Below are 23348 nucleotides of genomic sequence, written 5' to 3'. Positions count from 1 at the left end.
CTTTTTCATTTAATCTCCTTATGGTCTAACACACACTTATTGAATTATATGTTGTACCTGGCATTGTTTGGGTGCTGGAGACACAAAGGTAAGGACTTCCAGGCCCTACTGCAGCCAGTTCCTCCCTCTACTCTTTACTATCTTTTCCATGTCTTTTTTTTCCCTGCTGAGCTGGATTATCCATCAGTATTTTGTCTAGGCTGAGCCAGACCCTACCTGAGCCACACTATGGACTTCTGCTTATGTGTTTCTTATTGGCTCCAGTGACAAACTACCATGTTGGGCCAAGCTCTGAACCGTGTATTTATTATGTGATGTTAGTTGTTTAGATTTACATCTGCTCTGAGGGTGAGTTTTCAGCTTTGCAGGGCATGTTTGGAGTTTGTTTATTGTCACTACTCTTAATACAACAACTGCTACTACAAGTAGCTTCTATTTACTATGTGACAGGTGTCTTGTGCACATTCATTATTTCTTTTATTCCAATAATATTACTGCCTATGAAGAGAATAGTTATCTCCAGAGGAGCAGATCAGCAGCTATTCATCCCACTGGTTCTCTTAGCATTTGGTGGAATTTAGTGTTGTTCGCAGTGATAATAAGTAGCTAGTGATATACTTGGGAAAAGTTATTTATTAGGCAGTTGTAAACTAGGCAAAATTATGAACATTTCAATCCTATTGCCTCAAAAGTGTATGGTTCATTCTGAGGAAGTGGTCATATTTCCTTAGGTTCTAACTTTAAGTGAAATTTACAGCTGTCAGTTCCCTGAAAATAGTTTGGCATACGAAATAGAATACAACCTTACTTCCTCCCTTCTTTAAAGTACTTAACAACATCATAAACACATGGAGAGCATCCTACTAAAATATGAAATTTCTTTCTTGAATAAATAAAAATGCAGATGTTATCAGGGGAGATTACTGGCCAAAGGTGAAAATCAATCATGGTACTTGGGTTTCTTTTATCATTTGGTTTCTGTCGTCTTCCTTTCCTGCTGTGATCAGTTAAAAATTTCAAAAATTATAGTAGTGTAGCTATTTGACCGCATTTCTTGCAGTTAGTTGCTCTTCATTGTGTGTGTTTTTGGTTTCTCTTCATTGTGTGTTAATTTTTTTCCTAGTCAGTTCAAGTGCACCCTAATTTGTTCCCAACTCGTGTATTTTGGTACTAATTAAAACTAAGGAAGCATAGCTAAATGGATTTATATGAAATAGTAATATGCAGGGTTAAATGTAATGTACTCTGTAATACATTTGAAATAAAGAATTGTTGATTAAGGTGAAGACTGTGGGTCTCAGAAAGAATAGGAAATGCATTGGTCACATTAGGCAAGGCAAGATGTGAGGGGAAGCCGGCGGAGTTCATTTTTTCAGCTAATGCCCTTTTATTGCCTTGCTATGGTGTGCCATGAAATCTCAGGTCAGTGGAAGACATCTCAATTTTTCTCTCCTCTTCTAGACAGTTCTGTAAAATTAGGTAGTTTAGGAATTTGATAGTGGGACATACTTCTTGAAGATAGGGATCAATGACAGCCTGTTTGTTTATCTCTTTCCTATTATTTTGAAGTTCTTACAACCCCAAATAGACATTGTTATGATTTTTTTCCCTGTAGCGTATGACAGTAATTTCACGTAGAGGCCTGATTCAGTCCTTTCTCTCCAGTCTGTTGTTCATCATGTAGTCTTCATGATCAAAATATCAGGGTGGAGGAAATGAAAGGGAAGGATAGAAGATGAGAGACATAATTACAAATAGGACTCCAGATCGGCAGAGGCAATTCACAAAAACAGACAGCAGAAAAGCTACAGGGGGTTAATAAAAATGCTTGTTTATGTGTGTCTACAACGTGTGCTCTTCCTAGAGTAAAAGGAAACCCTCATTTCCTCTTACTCCCCCAATTACAAAAGGAAATACATGTGGTGGAACACATCACAAGTAGAATTTCCAGACTTGATTCTTTTTCAAGTTGCATGGTTGAGCTAACCAATAGACCTGTATTAGTAAAACTGCATTTTTGGAATGCTCTAACTTTATTCCAGAACCTTCTGGTTCCATCCATTTGAAGTGTTCCTTTGTATGTAGAGACTCAGTTGACCCAATAAATACATGATGAGATTATTTTAAAGTATACTCTTGGGAATATTTTCTTTTAAAATTAGAAGGGTAACATGTACATTAAAAAATTCAAATAGTACAGAAGGATGTGAAATGAAAACACAAGTTGCCCTCCTGATTCCTTCCTTTTAATCCACAATCCTTCAGTGATAACTGCTTAGTGTTTTCCTGGGTATGCTTCCAGAAAGTTTTCATGCAAATAAAAAGATACCATTTTTTGTTTGTTCTGTTTATTCATGCCATTCTTCCCATTCCCTCCTTTTATTTTTTCTTAAGTATTTTAAAGCAAATCCCAGACATCATGATCAGCTTTCTTGTAAATACTTCCGTGTATATATCTTCAACAGATAAGGACTTAAAAAAATAATCACAATTCCACTATCACATCTAACAGGAATAACAATTGCTAAATGATATTTTGGAACACCCAAGCTATAATCAGTATTTCCTCAATTATCTGAGAAATGTCCTTTTACAGTTGTTTTATTTAAACAGAATCCAAATAAGCTTCACACCTTGCATTTTTTTGTGTATATCTCTTAAGTCTTTATTTTTCCATAACCTCTTCTCTTTTAAAAATGCCATTTACATGTTGAAGAAACTGGGTCATTTGTCCTGAGGAATTCACACGTTATAGATTTGGCTGATTTCATCCCGTTGGTGTGTTTAACACTTTTTTAAAAAATCAATTGTATTTCCAATAAAGGGCTAGTTATATAGAGGATTGTTTAATTTTTTATAAGGACATTTCACAGATGACATCAGAAGGCACACGGTATCTGCCCCATTTTTAATAATGTTAAGATTAATTAGTGGTTTTAGGTGTTGTCAACTTGATCCATCCTTTATAAAGTTCCCTGCTAATATTTCACCTAATGGTTTTAGCTGTGACTGATTCCTATTTTTTTAGAAAACGAAAATAGAATCACCCTGGATATATGGTTTTGTATCTTGCTTTATCCACCAATGCTAATATCTTGGACATGTTTTTATATCATCGTCTGTAATCTAGCTCATTTTAAAAAGTACTTTCTATATTTTATTGTGGGCACATATGCCAAGTCATTTAACTGGTTTTGAAATATTTCTGATTCCTTATGATTAAGAAAGAAATGTCTAAGCCCTTGATTCTGCTTATTTTTACTCCGTGTATCCTCAAATTGCAGAGGCTAGTGTGGCAGTGGGCAATGTAAGTTGGTAGACCAGAAGTTTAGCAATAGTGTCACAACAGAGACCCTTCACTTTGAGAGCGACTTTAGCTTTATTTGGAGGAGGTAGTTGGTTGGTTTAATTTCTTGAAAGATTGGAGCATTTGTGGTGGCCCCATTGCAGCTCTTCCGAAAGTGGTCAGCAAAGCCCAGTCACCGTGCAGAGGAAGGCAGCACATATTGTCAGTGGCTACCAAAGGGACAGAAATAAAAGGGTCAAAAACCCTGACCTTAAGACCCCCTGATGGCTACACTGGCAGCAGCATCTGCTCAAGCCACAACTAAACAAGTCAGCAGTAGGGATCCAAAAATTTGTCTCCATTGGAGTTCAGAGAGTGAAGTTTATGATAGCTGTTTGGTTTTCAGTGTGGAGCAGTGCATTATTCTCTGTCCCATGTGATTTATTTTTATTTCTCACTGTTTTCCAAGTTCAGGAATTCAGACATGGACTTGAGTCTGACAGTTTCCTTCAGGAAACAAAGCCCCTGCATTCAGGCTTCTCTGACTGTGCATGGTGCCCCTGGGCCCTGAGTTAGGACAGGCCGGGCAAAGCCCCTTTGCAGATGTCTTCCTTTGTGCTAGATGGCCTTTGGAAGTCAGACTTTCACAAGGCAGGATGATCAGATTTTGGAAAATGGAGCCCAGATGAAAGTAACCAGATGAATATGGGTTTCTACCTGAAGAAAAGCAGTACTAAAACTTTCTTATGGATAAAATCTCGGAATTGTCAAGAAACAACCCCAAATCATTTTTAGTGCTTTTTATATGGCGGTGTATGTGAATTAATGCCAGATGCAATGTACCTTTTTGTTTTCCTTAATATTCCTTTCTTTCTCTTTCTTCCAAGCCTCAGAAGAGGAAAGTGGAAAGCCTTTCCAGTGTCCAATATGTGGTTTGGTTATTAAAAGGAAGAGTTACTGGAAGCGGCACATGGTGATTCACACAGGTTTAAAAAGTCATCAGTGTCCACTGTGTCCATTCCGGTGTGCTCGCAAGGACAATCTCAAATCCCACATGAAGGTAAGCCACCTACCGACGGCACCTCCTGGAGAGACAGGCACAGCCAGGGCTCCTGTACATGGTCTGGCGCAGGGGGACATCCCTCTTGGCCGAGGGAGGGCGTCTCACTGATGGAGCATGTGGTTGACAGTACTCCGTGTAGCAAGGTAGAATTCAACAGAAAGGTGTTAATGTCCACTTTGCAGCCAAGAACTTAAAGGCAGAGAGAACCTTCAATATCCAAATAATGTACTTACCGGAGGGTGGTCCTCTCCTATAGGGGAGCAGCAGCCTGCCTGGCCTGTGTGCTGACGCATTTCTTGGGGCACTCAGAGGCAGGATTGGGGAACAGCAAGAAGCAGGGAAAGCCAAGTTCAGGAAGAGCTGCTGGACTGAGCACCAAAGAGAGGGCTCTTGAACCTGCTACCCTTCCTGGAGAGAGAGCCCTTGTCTGTTACTGCCTTACTCTCCAGCTTGCAAACTCAGATGAACATGCAGAGACACTGTGTAGGAGGCATGAAGACATTGAAGGCACCTGGCCTTTAACTTTACTTAGCCCTGTGGGAGGCTTGGGGGCCCTTTCTAGCAAGACTGTAGCTCTCCTTGAGGCTGTCATTGTTTGAGCTATCATAATTCCCAGGATTACATTTACCAAACATCCAAGGACATAATTTTCAATGTCCTATTAAAAACAACTGGGGAGCTCAAACCTACACTAAACATGTACAGAAGAGTTGACTAGAATCCATGAGTCCGTCTTATGTAGGATGGGGGAAAACTTAGTTAGATGGAAATCTTTTTAGCTGACCCCATTAATGTGAAGGGTTTTGTCTCACAATCAAGGAGGAAACTCATGGGATCAAAAGAGCATGGGCTTTTGAATTTGATAGACCTGAATTGAAATCTTATTATGCAACTTACTAGCTAAGTGGTCTTGAGCAAGTTAACCTTTAGACTCTGAATTTTCTCTTCTGTTAAATGGGAATGATAATGTTTGTCTGGAAGACTTATCATTAGTATTTAAAGAGAGAATATTAGCCACATGTCTGACACAGGAATTTTCAATGGAAGTTATTTAATTCTAATAACTATCATTGAGCATCTTAATAGCAATCATATCTTCACTGATATTTTTGATATGATTTGACTGTTGACATTATTTATAAAGTGTTTGCTTTCCTACCGTAAGAAGCATAATGTATGGACATAATTAAGGTATTTGTTTATTTGGAAATCTTGCGATCTAATCCTTCTAAATAGATAAGTAATCACTCTTCAGAATTATAGCTCTAAAAAAGTGTGACCAGATAGAACCTCTACTGACTTTAGGAAATAGCTTGGAAGATTAAAAAAATTTAAATCCATGATGTAATTTGTTTTCTGTCATTTGCCTTTGTCTCCTGGGAGTAGCATGCCCTTCATCTTTAGAATCCATTTAACCAGGAGTTCTGGTTGGCTGAATTTTACTCAGCCGACTTAGTTTTTACTTAACCCTCCTCATCCTCTGTCACTTCTTCCCAAAGTAAAAACTTATATTTTAAACCTGCAAAGTTGAATTTCATTAGTAGGATGAGACTTCAAAAGAAATGCCTTTAAAATGAAAATTTGTTTTAGTTACTATTTCCTAAGCTGTGTTTAGAAATCAGGTCTGGCAAATTTAAAGCTTCAGCGGGCAGAAAACTTGCATCTAGCCTGACACCTTGTAAGCTTGGTTTCAGCTCGGGGTCACGTAAAACAACCTATTTATAAACCCATGGAAAAAAAGCAGGGTTTTCAATAGCAGGAACTACTGACCCTGAAACTACAGGGAGATAAGTTGGGTGCCTTGATGACACAGACGGCCGGCCATGGCAGTGTCACAGATGAGAGCTGCAAGGGCTTTGCGGGTCGTGGGGTCTTAGAATGCTTTCAGAACAAATCAATAACCAGTACGATAAAGCAGTTGTGTGAAATTACTACTTTATTCAAACTCATGGTGTCCTAACCTGTTGAGCTATGACTTGAGCTTTTGATACGGGAAGTGTGAGAAAAGCTCATGCAAGTTTAATTTTATCAAATGGTATATTCTTTCTTGTCCCTGCTTTCCACCTCACTTACTGGCTGTTCTTTTTTTAATCAAAGCATTCATGATTTTATTTGGTTAAACATACTTTAATTTTGCTACATTTTGCAAATCTAGTCTACCTGGAAATATAATGATTGTAGTCTTATGGGTAGATATCCTCTGCTACATCCACCAGATACTACAAATGTGGATGGTCAGACTTTTTTTTTTTTTTTTTTTAAAAAAAGTCTAGCTCTGTCACCCAGGCTGGCGTGCAATCGCGCCATCTCGGCTCACTGCAACCTCCATCTCCCGGCTCAAAACGATTCTCCTGCCTCAGCCTCCTGAGTAGCTGGGACTACAGGCGTGCACCACCACGCCTGCTAATTTTTGTATTTTTAGTGGAGACAAGGTTTCACCATGTTAACCACCCTGGTCTTGAACTCCTGACCTCAGGCAATTCACCCGCCTTGGCCTCCCGCAGTACTGGGATTATAGGCGTGAGCCACTATGCCCGGCCGTGGACAGATTTTCTAAATGAATTCTGCCTAAGAAGTGGGGTCAGTATAGCCAGAGATTAAGATCTCAAACTGTATGGTCATAGAAACCCTAGTTAGAATCTCAGTTCCACCTTAGGGGCTGTGAGACTTTGAAGGAATCATTTAACCTCTCCAAACCTCTGTTTCCACTAATGGAGATAATCCTACAGTCTGTCTCATGAGGTTGTTATAAGAGTTAAATGAGATAATGCACATAAAGCACTTAATACAGTGCCTAGCCTGGAGAAACAACATTCAGTAAAGGTAGCTAATACAGTAATCATCCGAAAACCATCTGAATATACATTAATGTTTGTTCGCATTTAGAAATAATCAATGAAATGGTATAAAAAATTACTCTAAAATAAATTTTATTCCCTTTCCCTTTTTCGTGATCTGTCTTTAGTGCTGAGAACTTAGAAAAACTGATAAACAAAGGAATATAAAATTGATCCTTAATCCCATCACCCAGAATGATAAATAACCATGATCACTTTGATGTATATTCTTTTATATTGGTATATCAATTTTTTTAAAGAAAAATGAGATTCTACTTTCTTTGTTCAACAAATATAGTACTTACTATATTTGTATTATAGTACTTACTCTATCCTATTATGTCCTAGTCACTGTACGTTCTTTTAGCCCACCTTCCCTTCATAATATATTGTGCAAATGTTTTTATGACCTGCTGTGGAAGGAGCTTATAAAAGCCTCCAGCTTCCTCAGGGTTATCTCAGATTTCCATTAAGTCCTTTAAAATTTTCCTGGATAAGTGAACATACAGGAATTCAACATGAATTCATAAACTAAAATTGAACAGAAAAGGTGAGGAGGACTGCTAAGACAAAGAACACTGGTGAAGTATTGACAGGAAACTGACCAAGGGTCAGGGTACTGAGTTCTAGTAGTCTCAGGTCTGCCATTTAAGGAGCTGTAACTTCTCGTGAAGGCCCTCACCTGTCCCCCTGGTGGGGGATGCAGTAGAGGTTTCCCAAAATTTCCCCAAGCTCTGAAGTACTACAACCCAAGCATCCAACTGCTACCAAGAAATGGCCCCAGTGGTGAAGAGATGGCCCTAATGATGTAACAGCACCTGATATGGGTTGTTTATGTGAAATGACCAGGGGGTAGGTGAGCCCCTAAACATGGCCTAGAAAGAATGACGTGCTTTAGAGAAGCATCCCTTCATTTTAGTAGACTAAAAGGGTCTTTAAAGCAAATGTCAAGCTAAAGAGAATAAAAATTATGACAGAAAAGTGCTCGAATGTCAGGAGAGAAGGGGGAAAAAACTGCAGTCAGAGGATAGAGCTAATACTTCTCTCAAAGGCCAAATGTGATATATAGTCCCTTTGGGAAGGTGTAGCTCAAAAAAAAAACTGTTAAGTGCAAAAGTCAACAAAATACCCACTGTTTTTCCTTTAAAGCTTCACTAATTTGTCCGTAACTAAATATAACAAGGCCAGGATCTCGTGGAAAAGAAGTCACATAAAATACATGCACACAGACTGTTTTTAATCCAGGGCTCCCTTTTGATTTTAGAACTTGGGCTCGCGCTCTGTCCTTTTCCTCCTTCCAGAAGCTGCTTCCGGAGCTTCTGTTCTTGGATTAGCTCCTCTCCTCTCCTGGGTCAGTAGATGTAAGGACACTTCTGAAATGGATCTGCCCCACTGCACTGCTCTCAGGGACGATGGAAGCTCTCTGCCTCGTGACCTTTACCACCTGGTTCTGGGGCATGCTTTTGGCAGCACCGGTCAGGGTCCTGTGGGACTGTTGGTTGGAGGAGATGGTGGGGATTCTGTGAGAAAGCAAATGAAATGATCAGCTCCCAGTGAAATCCCTTTGTTGTGAAAGAACAGAAAGGGGTGATGTTAACAGCTGGTGACAATCGGTGTGTTTCCCCACCCCCAGCACACCACCCCAGCAGAGGAAAAGCCTTTTCATGATCAGGACTTTGCCTAACTGGGTTTAAGTGTATATGGCTATTTCTGTTGAGAAACTCATGCTTTGGGGGACCCAGAATCTCTTCTGTTGTTTTTTTCAAAAAGCCACAGTGGGGTGCTGTAGCGACAGGATCTCACCATTAACTTTTAATTTCTTTGCTTTTGTTGGTCACTTAACATTATTTAAAAGTATGTTTTGGCTGGTGAATAATGCTTTTGGATTGCATTCAGAATGCATAAACAGCTGTTGTAAAACTTGCTCTCTTGGAAAGGAAACCTACCCAGAGGGGCCAGGTGGCTCAACGGATTAACCCGTGAGCCTTTAACCTTGGTGAGACCTGGGTTCGAGTCCTGCTTAGGTCACCCCTAAAAGAGGAGGTGTCAGTTTTGTTTTGCTTTTGGATTCCAATCACTTACTTGTTTGTTCGGATCACACAGCTCCCCAAATCATTTGGCCCACATCTACACAATTGGCAGTTTCTACTTAAGGGAGGGCCAGTCCTGAAATAGCAGAGTGTAGCAGGTCAGCACTAAAGTGCATTGGCAGAGATGAATGGGGAAGTTACAAGCTTATGAGCACCTGCCAGCTCAAAGCCTGGCTCAGGCCAATGCAATGATTTCCTCACTTTTTTAAGCACTAAATTTGGTAGTGACAGGAAGAAAAAAGTTTCTCCCAATTTTTACAGGTATCGTGTGCATGTAAGACTGGAACTGGATTTAAAAGTCTGCATTCTTTCATTGCAGACGTCAGAATCTGGAGCATGATATTATAGCCACGTTTAGAAAAATTGGTTTCCTTTTGCTCAGAATACTTGGTGAGGGTCAGACCTTGGTTTTTCTCCTACTTTGCTTTTTTCTTTTTTGTATGTAATTTCGCTCAATCCATTTATTCTGGGGCCTCAATTTCTCTGCCTTTGAAACGGGAATACCCTGGAGACATTATTTTCTACATTCTTAATTAAGAGCAGCATTTTAAAAATTGAAATTATGTTTGCAAAACATAACTAATTCTCTGGGTAACAAAAAATTGGATACATGCAAAGTGTTATTATTGTGAGAGGGATTACTTGACAGGTTACCTCTTTTGACCCCCAACTAGTAATTATGTAAGTTTGGATTGTGCTGGGTTCATAATACTTTCTCCAAAGACATCAACTGAGATCAGATGACTAGAATATTGGGATGCTACCCAAAATAGCATCCATTGGCCGGCTGCATCCTCAGTTGTGAGTGTGGCCCTAATAATGGACTCTTAACCTTTGGGGACCCACTTTATGTTTAGGGATTGGCCTCATTACCTGGAGTCCCGTAATGAAACGCTCTGCGGTACAAAGGCCAGCCCTTTGCCCGGTGAGGAAATGATTGATGAATAGTTTGGATCTACAGCAAGGCATTTTCCATAAATGCATGGTGGCTAGCTCATTCTTCTTGCTTCTCCGTCAGGTTCATCAGCACCAGGATCGGGGAGAGACCTTTCAGTGCCAGCTGTGCCCTTTTACTTCCTCACGCCACTTCAGCCTGAAACTCCACATGCGTTGCCATCAGCACTTCCTGAGGACAGAAGCCAAGGTGAAGGAGGAGATCCCAGACCCAGATGTCAAGGGATCTCCCCACCTCAGTGACAGTGCCTGCCTGGGGCAGCAAAGGGAAGGAGGAGGGACAGAGCTAGTGGGGACCATGATGACGTCTAACACTCCAGAGAGGACTAGCCAGGGAGGGGCTGGCGTCTCGCCTTTGCTGGTGAAGGAGGAACCCAAGGAAGATAACGGCCTGCCCACCTCCTTTACTTTGAATGCTGCCGACAGGCCCGCCAACCACACAAAGCTGAAAGACCCCTCCGAGTATGTGGCCAACAGTGCGTCAGCATTGTTCAGCCAGGACATCTCTGTTAAGATGGCGTCTGATTTTCTCATGAAGCTGTCAGGTACTTGAATAGGGTTGTATTCTCTCTCTCTCTTTCTCTCTCTCTCTCTCTCTCTCTCTCTCTCTCTCTCTCTCTGTCTACCAGTATTTTCATTTGTAAAATAAGCTGGTAGAACTAGATGATTTCAAGGTCCCTTTAAATTTGGATAGTCTGCACTTCCATACGTTTTCTCCTTGACTTTGTGTGTGTGTAATCCTTTGGAAGTAGTATTGCTTTGGCTTGGGTCTCAAAACAGTAGGGATTGTTGATTTGTTTCTGTTTTTTTTCCCCTTGATGAGTTCTTACTGTAGGTGGGAAAGGTCACATGGTAAGCCAGGCTTGTGTCAGTTGCTTGTGTGACCTTGGGCCCTGTTTAACATGTCTCTTCTGCACTGGACTTGTATGGAATACCTCATTTTGGCATTATTCAAGTTCTTTACTGTCTTAATTTATAAGATTTTTAAAGGACATATATACAAAGACTCCTTTTAGGAATTATAGACTTCTAAAATTTGAGCAAATGATAACTGTCTTTAAGAAGTTTTTCAGGTTTTTTTAAACGAGAAATTTTTTTATTATGGCAAACTATATTTAACATAAAATCTACCATTTTAACCATTTTAGGTGCGCAGTTCAGTGACATTAAGTATGTTCACATTGTTGTGCAAACCATTACCACCATCCGTCTCCAGAACTTTTTCATTCTCTCCAACTGAAGCTCATTAAACCACTCTCAGTTCGCCTCTTCCCCCACAGGCCCTGGAGACCACAGCTTTATGTCTTTGAATTTGACCACTCTGGGGACCTCATGTAAAGTGGAATTTAAAAACACATTTTTAAAAAAATTTCTTTTTTTAAAAAAACTGTCCTGATCCATTTGGGAAAAAAAGATGGAGTATAAATTATAAAGATATATTCTTATTAGTTGACATTACTTTCTATCACCATCAAATTGTACATGATGTTTCCTTTTTTATCATTTTTTCCCCAACATATTTGATTTAAGTTGTGGTGTTGAACAGGGACATCAAGGTCTTAGGTCACTCTGTTTTTCCTATCATTCTCTTTTGGAATGAGAAGGTATGTTAAAAGTATGATTTTTAAGTTTTAAAGGAGATGTAGGGGGTGGGGGAAGGTCGGTGGAGAATTGGTTCTGTATTTCAGTGAAGATGGCAGTTTCCACCATGATTTCCAAATGCCATGTCAGCTCTTTGGAGATTGACAATACCCTTTTAAATGGAGAATAATTGGTCACCGCCTTCCTTTAAATGGACTGTGAGTTGCATTTCACTAAATGTCATTGCCAGGTGAATTAGAGGTTCAGCTCCACTCTGAAGTCCCTTTGCTCAGGGACACTTCAGTCGGGTCTTTTGGAATGTCCCCCTCACCCCAGATCTTTGCTCCTCAGGAGTGGGAGACACTAGTTGGAAGAAATGAGGAAAGGTAGGGGATGGAAAATGAGATGTCCCAGAAATGAACCAAGTAGGCAAAGAGCAGGGAATATAACAGTGAAGCACACCAGCTGGCAGTGAGTGTGAGGGGGCCCTGTGCTGGAATCAGCCAAGTTTCTGACTGTGGCTCTAAAGAACACTGGCTTCTCTGCTCCTCATCACCCCTCTCCCCTGACTTCTGCCTCTTCTATTCCAATCGAGGAGAAAATGTGATTTTTAGAGACTTTGAGTTTTATATTTAGAAATTTTTGAGCAGGTGGGAAAATGCATGTTTTCATGCATTCCTGTTTGCTGTTCTGATCCTTTAGGATTTCACCTCCAGGGGAACTCTAGTTTTTCCTTGATTGTCCTCCCTGCCACCGTGATAGCAAAGGGGACTCCTTTTATGGGCCCTTATAGTGCAATCCCCAGGGAAGGAATGCAAATGACACATTCACATCACATAGCTTCGAAAGGGGGACGTTTCCTTACCTAACAGACAAGGGCAATCTGAGTGGGGGTGAATTACTCCGAGTAAGGTGTTACTCCCTTTACTCCATAACTCCAGGGATGTTTTAAAATCTAGAGGAAGGTGAGTGGGAACAGGGAAGGTTTGGTCTTTGGATAAAACCCTTGTGTATGATGCATGGCTCCTGCTGGGTTCAGCTCTGAGTGCCCACATTACACTGTAATTAGCTCCAGACCCAATCTCAGGGAGCATAAGATAAGGCTGCTTGGAGCCAGCACTGCAAGCAGCAGAGACCAAAGGGGAGAAGCCAATTGATAGGTTAGGGGGAAGAATTGCTCATCAAAGCCTTATATTGTGATCTGTGTTTTCAGTTAGCTATTGATGGGGAGTTGCTTATGGTTTGGCAGTCAGAATATTTACTGACTGATCAATTGGCGTAAGAAAACAGATAACAAATGCACACACTATTTATGCAAAAGACTCATGCGGCTATTTTATGGTGGCTTACTGGAGGTCCTGAAACCTGACTTGTATGCACTGTTACCTAGCAACCTATTATAAAGTCACCGGGGAGTGAGATGCATCCTTAATTTTTTTGTGTGTGCATATTTGGATGTAAATGTAAACTTGGTGACAATGCAGCTCAGGAGAGGAGAAGATGTGTTAAAAGGAAAGGAATACATTTTCTGGAGCGATTTTTTTTTTTTTTTTAATTTTACTTACCCTCTAGTTGGTCTGGCCATGCATTTGATAGCTGCTCTCACTGTGGTGCCCTACCTGGCTGCATCTGTGGTTATGATTTAGGGCCAAAAAGGCCAAATCCCAGGGAGCTGCAGCTCAGTTTCTAGCTCTTCCCGTCATCAAATGTAGTGAAGTAGTGGCTAGTTTGGGGCCTTGTCCCTTGGCGTTATAACGGCGCCATTGTTCTTGCACTGAATTTTTTCGCTGGGCTCTGTCCGTGCACCTGCTGGTACTGTAGGGTGCAGCTGTTTGTGGGCACTGAGTCTGTGAATCTTTGTGCCAGCCAGATCACTGTCTGCAAAACTGGAGCACAGTGACAAATTCAAGCGTGTAGACACCTACTTGTTTCCAAAAGAGAGAAAACACTTGATGCTTTCTTGCCTGGTTATTAAGGGGAGTCTTTCTTGCTCCTTCAACTAAAACTAAGCAGAAAGATGATTGAATGGAACCCAGTGGGATTCAAAGTCAGTAGATAGAATACTGTTTTAAATGGGCTCTCAATGCCCCCCACCCCTACTCCTGTTAGAGGTTTCTTAACGTGTATAATTGTGAAATAAAATCCCTTCTCCAGACTATCAGCCATTCTTCCGACTGAGCCCCCACTTAACACTGCTTGTATGGGCAGCTTTCTGGGCTGACAGAAAAATGAATTTTGTAGATTTCACCCACAGCTTAGACTGAGGCAGACCTGAGAGGGCTCCAGGCCTGTGTGTTCCAGCAGCTCTTTCCTGGAAGCCAGAAGGCATATGCAAATCATTGCATGTCAGGACAGGTGAGCCAGTGGTCACGTGGCTAGGATGTTCAGGGAATAGGTGCTCACCTGACTGTGGAGAGCTAAGTTCCTGCTGATTCTGTGCCTTGTCGCCCATAGCCAGCAGCAGTTCTTAACCTCGGCTGCACATTAGCCTTGGCTGGGGAGTTTTTCACAAAATGCCAGGGCCCAGAAATTATGATTCACTGGGATAGGCCCTAGACATTGGTATTTTCTTTAATATCTTCAAATGATTTTAATGTGCAGAATGATTTTAGTGTGCAGCCAGGGCTAAGGACCACTGATGTGGAATATAAACTTGGTACCTGGTACAGTATTTTTTGGTACAGCTATGGTTTTCATCAGTGCAGTTTTGTTCTCGTGGTCTCCACCCTAGACCATGAAACGGGGCATGGTGGTATGAGATAGGCCTGTGGCTCTCACTGTTGGTCAAGGTTGACATGAAGGAGAGGACTGGGGGAGTTGTGTTCATGGAGCCCCAGGTGTTTCCTTGTGGGGCCTCCTGACAGGGGAGTTTCTCCAGCTAAAAAGTCTCAAGATTCAGTGCAGAGCACTGAACGATGGGAGGGTCATCGTTATTAGAAGCCTGATTAAAAGTTGCCTGCAACAACGGCCTTACATCATTTCTTTTTCCGAAAACTACACTTTTCAAGATATAAAATTTAATTCTAACTCTCCAAATTATAACCAAGCAGTTGACAGAAACTTGGCACTTCACTTGTTGGCTGGGAATATCTTTTTGTCCCTGGTTTTCCAAAATAAAAGATATGTCATTTCAACTATTTTTAATTTGGAAGCCAGCAAAAATTGTTGTGCTGTCTCCCACATTATATTAATTTCGTAAAATTGAGACCAAAATAATTTTAACTAGGAGAGATGGACTTCTTTAAAGCAGCAACTTACTTTTAGCCTCACAGAGACAGTTTATGAACAAATGGATATCAGCTAAACTGTTTCTGACTTATTAGTAGCTCATCCATTAAACAGCAAAGGTGTTCACATATAAATGTAGGGTGTAGGTTAATGTGTTTGTGTCATATACTATAGTCTTCCATCGGCCTTTGTTCTACAGTTTCCATCAATTTCACACGATTTTAAGCCTCTGTAGTTACAATACAGTTTTTGTATAAATGGTAGCTCCCAATCTTGCTTTACCTTTGTTTGTGCTGCTGGAGAAGGAGGGATGGGAGATGCCCATTGAACCCAGTCATCCTCATTGCCCAGTGGCTCTGATTGCCTTTCTGTAAAGGCAGTCATCTCAACAAATGAGCCTTCTTCCAAGTAAATGCCATCCTTGTGTTATTCACACCCTACGATGGCCGTGCCAACAGCCAGGGGGCTCTCCCACTTCCCACGCCTGGGCATGCCTTCTCCAGTCAGGTGATTTTTGACAGCCTCCTTTTGCATTTTTAGTTGGGCCCTTCCTTTTAACCCTGGCTTGCTTTTCTGGTGATGGCCCCTCACTGATCCTGTGACTAAAATTCCTCGTGTGAGCAGTGTATTTAGGGGCCTTATATGTGTAAGCAGCTTGAATGCCCTTTTGAAATTCTCGACTTTATTGAACCTGGTGATTCATATGAGAGGAAGAGTGTGACTCTTTCTTATTTTTCGGTGACTTGCCAGTCATGAGACAAGCACTGACCTGAGTTAAAGAAAGGGGCAGGTGGGATTATAAGTAAGTGGGACCTGGAGGATTATAAGTAAGTGGGGCCTGGAGGATTATAAGTAGGGCCTGGAGGATTATGAGTAAATGGGGCCTGGATTGCTTACACACACACGTGTTGAAACTTGCATGGACAGAGTTCTTATGCTAGTTACTCATTGCTTATTATTTTTACTTTATTTAATACTTGCTCACTCCTTTGAGCCTCGTGGCGATGCCATAGTGGGTGGTATAAGTATTCCTATTTTACAGATGAGGAAACTGAGAAATGGAGAGGTTAGGAGTCTTGCCCAGGTTAGCACAATGAATAGGTGGTGGAACTGGGATTCTTTTTTTTTTTTTTTAGACGGAACCTGGCTCTATCGCCCAGGCTGGAGTCAGTGGTGCAATCTTAGCTACTGACTGAGATTGCATCCACCTCCAGGGTTCAAGCTATTCTCCTGCCTCAGACTCCCGAGTAGCTGGGACTAAAGGCACCTGCCACCACGCCCGGCTAATTTTTGTATTTTTAGTAGCAATAGGGTTTCACCATATTGGCCAGGCTGGTCTCGAACTCCTGACCTCGTGATTTGGCTGCCTTAGCCTCCCAAAGTGCTGGGATTACAGGTGTGAGAAACTAGGATTTCAGGCATGAGGAACTGGGATTCTGATCCAGGCAGTGTGGTTACAGGATTCTTTTCCCCAGGCTCCCTACCCCCAAATTACAGAAGGTAGCAGGAACTTGGCTCTGTTCTCTGCCCTTCTTGTGTGTTGTGGAATTAGCCAGAATTTCAGCATGTTCTGGATGTTGTTATGTCAGACAACTTTAGAATTTGTGTTAATAGTTTTAGGCATCTTAGGAATTATTTAGTACAAATAAAGCAGTAAGAGTCGGGCCAACCGATATTTCTGTAAAGCTTCACAGCGTACAGTATATTTCTAAATACATCATTTCATAACAAGCATGTAGATGAGAAAACCAAGACTTGGGGTAAATAACTGTAAAAGAGTCATGACTGGAATCCAGACCTTTCTTTCCTGACTGTGCTAGATAGAGTGTACCTAGTTCCAGAATTGCCATCAGAGTGATTTTTTATCTTGATAGGCCCCTGGGAAATTTTACCAAAGCCTATCGTATCTGTAAAAACAAAGAGAAGTGTCATTCTCCTTGAGAGCCATTCTTTTTACTACTGTTGTTATTATTGTTGTTGCTTCTACTATTATTGTTATAAGAACTATAATTAATCAAATGGCTTACAGTGAGCTGGACACTGTGCCAGCCATATCGTGTAATTTCTCATTTAACCTTCACCACAGCCCTATAGGGTCTGTAATAGTAAACCTATGTTATAGATGAGGAGGCTGAGACTTAAAGGTTTCCACTGCAAGGGACAGAACAAGGATTCAGCTCTGGGTAACTGCGAAAGCTTGGCTCTTGACTACTTAATTAGCTATTACCTATTTTTTTTTTTTCTCAGTTGAGCAAACTGTCTTTTGACCTCCGTCTGCTTCACTGTTTATTTTCCTTGGCTTCAAACCATGGCATCATTTCTAACGCATGCACTTTCAGTCACTAATCTGGTTAAATTTTTTATGCCTTGAAAATTACACTGAAATTTTTATCTATACTCCATCCCTTCATGTGCAACCTCTTCCTCAAGCCTACAAGTTGCCCCTCCAGCTCCCTCCCTGATACCTTTTCCTCCCCAGCACTGCCCCCACCCATCCAGCCAGCATTTCTGATGGACTCTTCTTCCAGTACCTCTTGCATCAGATCATGCTCCTGTCTGTCTAGCTCTTTTCCTCCCTTCCTCCTTTCTTTCCTTCCTCCCTTCCACCCTTCCTCCCTTCCTCTCTCTCCCTTCCTTCCTTTCTCTCTCTCCCTTTCCTTTCCTGTCCTGTCCTGTCCTGTCTTGTCTTTTTTTTCTTTCGAGATGAGGTCTTACTCTGTCACCCAGGCTGGTCTCCAACTCCTGACCTCAGGCGATCCTCCCACCTCAGCCTCCCAATTAGCTGGTGCTCAGCCCCAGCTCCTTTCTCCTGAGTAACCATCTCCCCACTCCTCTTAAGAAAACTGTTAACAGTCTTCACCAGCTCATGAACATACCCTTCTCATTTCCATTTTTCTACCTTTACTCATGTTGTTCCCGGGGTCTGATAATTGGAACCATGGAGTTGCGTGTATATTCTTCCTCTTCTTGGGAGGAGCTACAAAGTCACACTGTAAAGAGGTGGGCCTTTGGAGGGGGGAATCGTAGCCATTTCATGGTCTGCCACAGTCCAGACTTCTTCAGACTCTCTGGGTGATCCACAATGACAAAAATCATTTACAAACTGATCTGTAAATAAGAATATCAGCATATTAATTTAAAATGACAAGTATAACAGTCAAGAGGAGATGTCATTTGGGGCAGGTGGATACTAACTTTCCTCAAAAAGGTTGGAAATATATTATTCAATCTTCAGGTCTTCTTTCTTCTAGTCTCCAGGCAAACCACTGCATTGCTGTTCATACATTTCATTCTTTGGCCATGTTAATAATAGGAATTTAAAATACAGCCTTCTTTCACATTTACTTAGGGCTTGATGGGTTTTCCAGGACCTGTCCTTCCTGCTTTTGACAAGGGAGATATCCTGTCTGTTAAGTGGATTACTGCAGATGGCTACTTTTGCCCTTTGTGGGTTGGTTTTAGTAGTTTAGTTTTTGCAGGGAAACTTTATGTATTTTAAAGTTCTTGAGGCACTGCTCACTTCTTGTTACCTTTGACCCTTCTCCAGAGGCTGTTTTTCCCCTTTGTCCATAGCTCTCATAGGGATCTTTACAGTCTTGGTTTGGGTACATAGATGCTGAAGGGTGGCCAAGGTTTAGCTCAGGTGGGGATTAATAAGAAATATGAGATGGTTAAAATTTCACTAAACACTAATTATAAAATGATTTAAGGGAAATTAAAGAGCGAGATTTAAAAATATTTAGTGAATGTTATAAACATTCCATTTGAATATAACACGCTTAACATTTAAAAGTCATTTTTAACTGTTTTTCATTATTATTTAATTAAATCTTGGCTTTTCTTATGATTTCAGAAGGCGGTTTCTCATCCAAAGCACATCATAGTGCTGAAAGATCCCAGATCCCCAACCTGTTCCTACATACATACATACACACTGCTAACAAGGGAACTTGGTTAGATAGAACTGCACCGGCTTGTCATCTAGAGAGTTAACCTCTGATTCTGGTTCTATCATTAATGAGTTGTGTGATTTTCAAAAGATCGTATAATCCTCTGAGCCTATGTTTTCTTATTGTAAAATAAGGGCGTGGAAAACAGTAATGGCTTTCATTTTGTTTCAAAAGTTCACATTTATTACATTTACATATTTAAAAAGCCAAGCAATTAGAGGGGGAAAAGTTGCTATTCGGTGAGCACAAAATGTGACACTCCAATGCTATGAGGGAGTCTATAGCAATGTGATCATCTTGTATATTTCTAAATTTATTTTGCTGATCTCAGTTTGAAAAAATACAAGTACGGTTTCACATAGTGGCAAATGGGAACAGATTTTTAACAACTTGTCTTGTAATTTCAGGATCTCCTCAATTAAAGAAGAGTATAAATTTTTGCTTCAAAGTTGACAACATTTGGCAACTGCCCTCATTCCTTATAATAAATGGAAGATAGCAGTATCCAAAACTCACAATATGCCCTAAAGCCATCTGTAATTCTGTGTCAACTACTTGGTTATTACTCAGTTAACTGTTATTTGGGAAATGTATTTAATCTCTCTAGGTCTGAGATTTCTCATCTGCAAAATGGGGATAATACTAGTGCCTACCTCAAAGGGTGGTGGTGAGAATTAGATAAATTAATACAGGTAAATACTTTGTGTATTACCCAGCTTATGTTATGTGCTCAATAAAAGATAGATCTAGCTATATCCATATATATCTACACATGTTTATTTGTCTATCTATTAGCTGTGGTCAGAAGCTGCACCAAGCAGATACGCTTGATACACTTGAACCTACCCTTGCATTTAATTTAAGGTAGGTATGCCCAGGGGACAGCTGGCAATGTCTAGATAATTTTTTTTTTCATAACTGGGAAGTACTCCTGGCTACTAGTGCGTAGAGATGCCAAGGATGCTGTTAAACATCCTACAATGTGCAAGACAGTCCCCAACCCCCAACTCCTCCCAGCAGATTATCCAGTGCAGAGTATGAGTGGAGTTGAGGTTGAGAAACACTAATTTAAAGTATGTATGTAGGCTCTAGTAGTGCTATAATTATATATGGACACATATGCATAGGCCTGAATTTTTTGAAAAATCATTGCAAATGCAGCCACTTCATTACTGATGATATATGACTAGAACTGCAGCACTCCTATGAGAGGGGGAGAAACTGCATTACAAGGGCTACTACACGAATCTGAATTAACTTGTCAACATATTAGTGGTCTCCAGTATGTTGATGTTTTATATATAATGCAGTGGATGATGCACGCTTTGAACTTAAATTTTAAATTAATTAATTTTTACAATAATTTTTTTAAAACTTAAATTCAAAACAAACATTTGTTGGAACCCCTGAAACATATCCTAGGGTTCCTTGGAACACTGTTTGAAAACCATTGCTCTGTAGTCCCTTCCAGGCTCAAGAGTCTTTGGCTCTGGTTTAGGGTCAGGTCATAAATAAAATTCTCAGTGGCCTTGCTTTCTCACAGAGCAGTTCAGCATTTACAAAATTGCCATATGTTGAACTGAAAGAGAGTTCTGTCTTATTAAGCTCAAGAAAAGGTGTCATTTTCCTTCACCAGAGGGAACCAACAGAAGTATTCATTTTGCAGTCGGTTCCTTCCCTTCATCCTCTTAGTCAAATCTTCACAAGATTTCTTCCTACCAGAAAATGTCCCTTTTCTTCAGGTGAAACCCTCCCTTCCCTTTCTCATGAACAACGCTTAATTCACCCACATCACTTATTTTCCAAAGCCATGGTTCACCTGCTGAGGGTGGTGTCCCTTTTAAAGGTAGCTGGGTGTCTTGGAGAGAAAGGAAAGGGTTTGGATGCATTTCCAGTGAGAAACTCTGAGCAAGTGTCTCTGTGAATTAGATCTGTGATTTGGGGCATGAGTTTCTTAACCTTTTGGGACCTTAGTTTCCTCACCTGTAAAATGAAGATAGTAATAACATCTATCTCCTGTGATTGATGGAAGGCTTAATCCCTGTGTAATTACTCAAGTGCTAGTTGTATACATTGTTAAAACAAATGATGGTCTTTAGAAGGACGTTATATATATTTTCCCTAGTAATAGGGAAGATATATAGTATTTTCCCAATTACTATATAACTAGAAAATATTGTAAAATATATAGTATTTTCTAGTTATATAGTAATTTCCTAGAATTGGAAGATTGGAATCATCTTATCCCAGCAGCTTTCCCATTCCTTTCCCACATTTGCCTTTATCTTGAATCCTTCATAAATCCTCAAAAAAAGCTGATTTATTTCCTTTAAATGGTGGTCCACCTCCATCAAGTACATAAACTAAGAGGTGTGTGTAATTGATCATCAGCGTGGCCCAGGTCCTAAGATGCTGGGAACAAACAGCGAGACAAGGAGCCTCTGGATTAGTGGGGGCTTCCTCATCACGTCAAAAGTGCAGTTATCCAGAAACTTTCAAATACATAAACAGAAGTCAAGGCAGGTGTTGTGAAAGTCCTTGACAAGTTAAGTTCCACACCTGCACAAATCTTCCTGTGTTACTAGTAGGAATGAAGTGAAGACTATGTCATGAGTCATATTGGTTGCTTTTCTCTTAGCAATTTCCCCAAAGAAGAAGAAAACGTCTTGAGTTCCACCTCTCACTGCACATGTGGGTTTTTTTTGTAAAGTGGGATAATTTAAAAGATAGTAATTATTAAGTCATATTAATTTTAAACTATAGGCTTTATGTACTGTTCTCAATGTAAATATTTTTGGTCATTGAAAAAAGTAGGTTAGCCTTCATATTTCTGTTTTTAACATCTTCTATTGAGACCCAAATGTTTGGGAAATTAAAACTTGGACAAATGAGTGATTTCCACATGCCCTTCTGATATGTCGTTAGCTACGTTTACATTTCCTCAGCACATTACAATTTTCTGTCATTCTCTGTGTTGTCAGAATGCAAACCAGGTATGTAGTGCCTTGCAAATGTATAATCCAGCAATGTACAGCTTGCTTATTGCCTTTTAAAGTGTCTTTTTGAAGTTCTGTTAAATCCAGGTTGTGCTAGCAATGCTAAATATCTTTACTTTTTCCCCCTAAGTCTCTTGTAGCACATACTCTGACTAACGCTTCTAGAAACCACTTACATGTGCAGGAAGCATCTGCTTAATGAGCTCTAGAAGTTGGGATTTGCTTCTAGGGCCTCAATAGTTTTTTTGCATCTCTTTCTTAGCTTCATCTTAGAATTTGAAAATGTTTTTAAATAAAAGGTGTGGCAATGAAGCATTTTAAAAATACTTAACCATTCACTTTAAATTGTTCCTCCTCAAAGAATCAAAGACACAGACTTAATAAACACCCTATTTAATTACTCTGTCGTGATGAACTAGGGTGCCCTTGCAAAGGACTTTATAAAGGGTTCTGGGAGAATGGTGTTGGGAGAGAGCAAGCTTTAGAAGGGTGACCAGCAAAATCCCCCAAGAAGTGAGGGAAAGGTGCAAAGGGGAGAAATGCGCTAAATAAACCAAATCGTCTTAGGAGCAGCCCTCCTAGTAGACGTTGGAAGTACATATTTGAGGATTGCTCCGTAGACCATCATTGCTCCCTTTGATTCAGATTCCTGTGGCATTTGTCCCCAAAGGGCTAGATTTTAAGCACTTTCCTTGAGACTTTTCTGGACTCCTCCTTTAGTAATGCTAGAGTTCAAGTGATGATTAGATATTTCAGTAATGCTGTGGTCTGGGTAGAAAGGCCTTTAACTTTACTTCAAAGGTCTTATCTCCCACCTAATTATTAAATCCAGGGAAAGCACTTCTGATTGCTTTTGGTGGGATATTTTGGAGGTCTTAGTTTTTGTTAACTTCAGGTAATGTTGGAAGGCCATTGGATGCCACTAATTTGGAGCAACACATTTTACTCATTCAACAAATATATATTCATCACTAACTATGTACCAGGCACTATTCAAGGCACTTGAGACACATCAGTGTTAAAACAAAAATTGTTGGGCCAGGCGTGTTGGCTCAAGTCTGTAATCCCAGCACTTTGGGAGGCCAAAGTTGGTGGATTGCGAGGTCAGGAGGTCGAGACCATCCTGGCTAACACGGTGAAACCCCATCTCTACTAAAAATACAAAAAATTAGCTGGATGTGGTGGCGGGCACCTGTAGTCCTAGCTACTCTGGAGACTGAGGCAGGAGAATTGCTTGAACCCGGGAGGCAGAGGTTGTGGTGAGCGGAGCCAAGATTGTACCACTGCACTCCAGCCTGGATGACAAAGTGTCTCAAAAAAAAAAAAAAAAATTGTTCCCTTCATGAAGCCTACCTTGATTTTT

The 23348-nt window shown here is 40.6% G+C and overlaps 1 protein-coding gene across 8 annotated transcripts in view; it reads left to right on the top strand.

Annotated features, from left to right (window-relative positions):
- Positions 1–23348, top strand: part of ZNF827 (zinc finger protein 827) — a 174463-nt gene that overhangs the window by 42535 nt on the left and 108580 nt on the right. For all 8 annotated transcript variants that reach the window (XM_037992635.2, XM_037992650.2, XM_037992646.2 and 5 more), the window contains exons 3-4: positions 4174–4346; positions 10295–10775. In XM_037992635.2, the coding sequence (XP_037848563.2) occupies positions 4174–4346; positions 10295–10775 (654 nt within the window). The remainder of the gene's footprint in view (positions 1–4173; positions 4347–10294; positions 10776–23348) is intronic.

The sequence above is a fragment of the Chlorocebus sabaeus genome, chromosome 7 (assembly GCF_047675955.1).
Source record: "Chlorocebus sabaeus isolate Y175 chromosome 7, mChlSab1.0.hap1, whole genome shotgun sequence".
NCBI lineage: Eukaryota > Metazoa > Chordata > Mammalia > Primates > Cercopithecidae > Chlorocebus > Chlorocebus sabaeus.
This window is presented reverse-complemented; position numbering and strand designations above follow the sequence as displayed.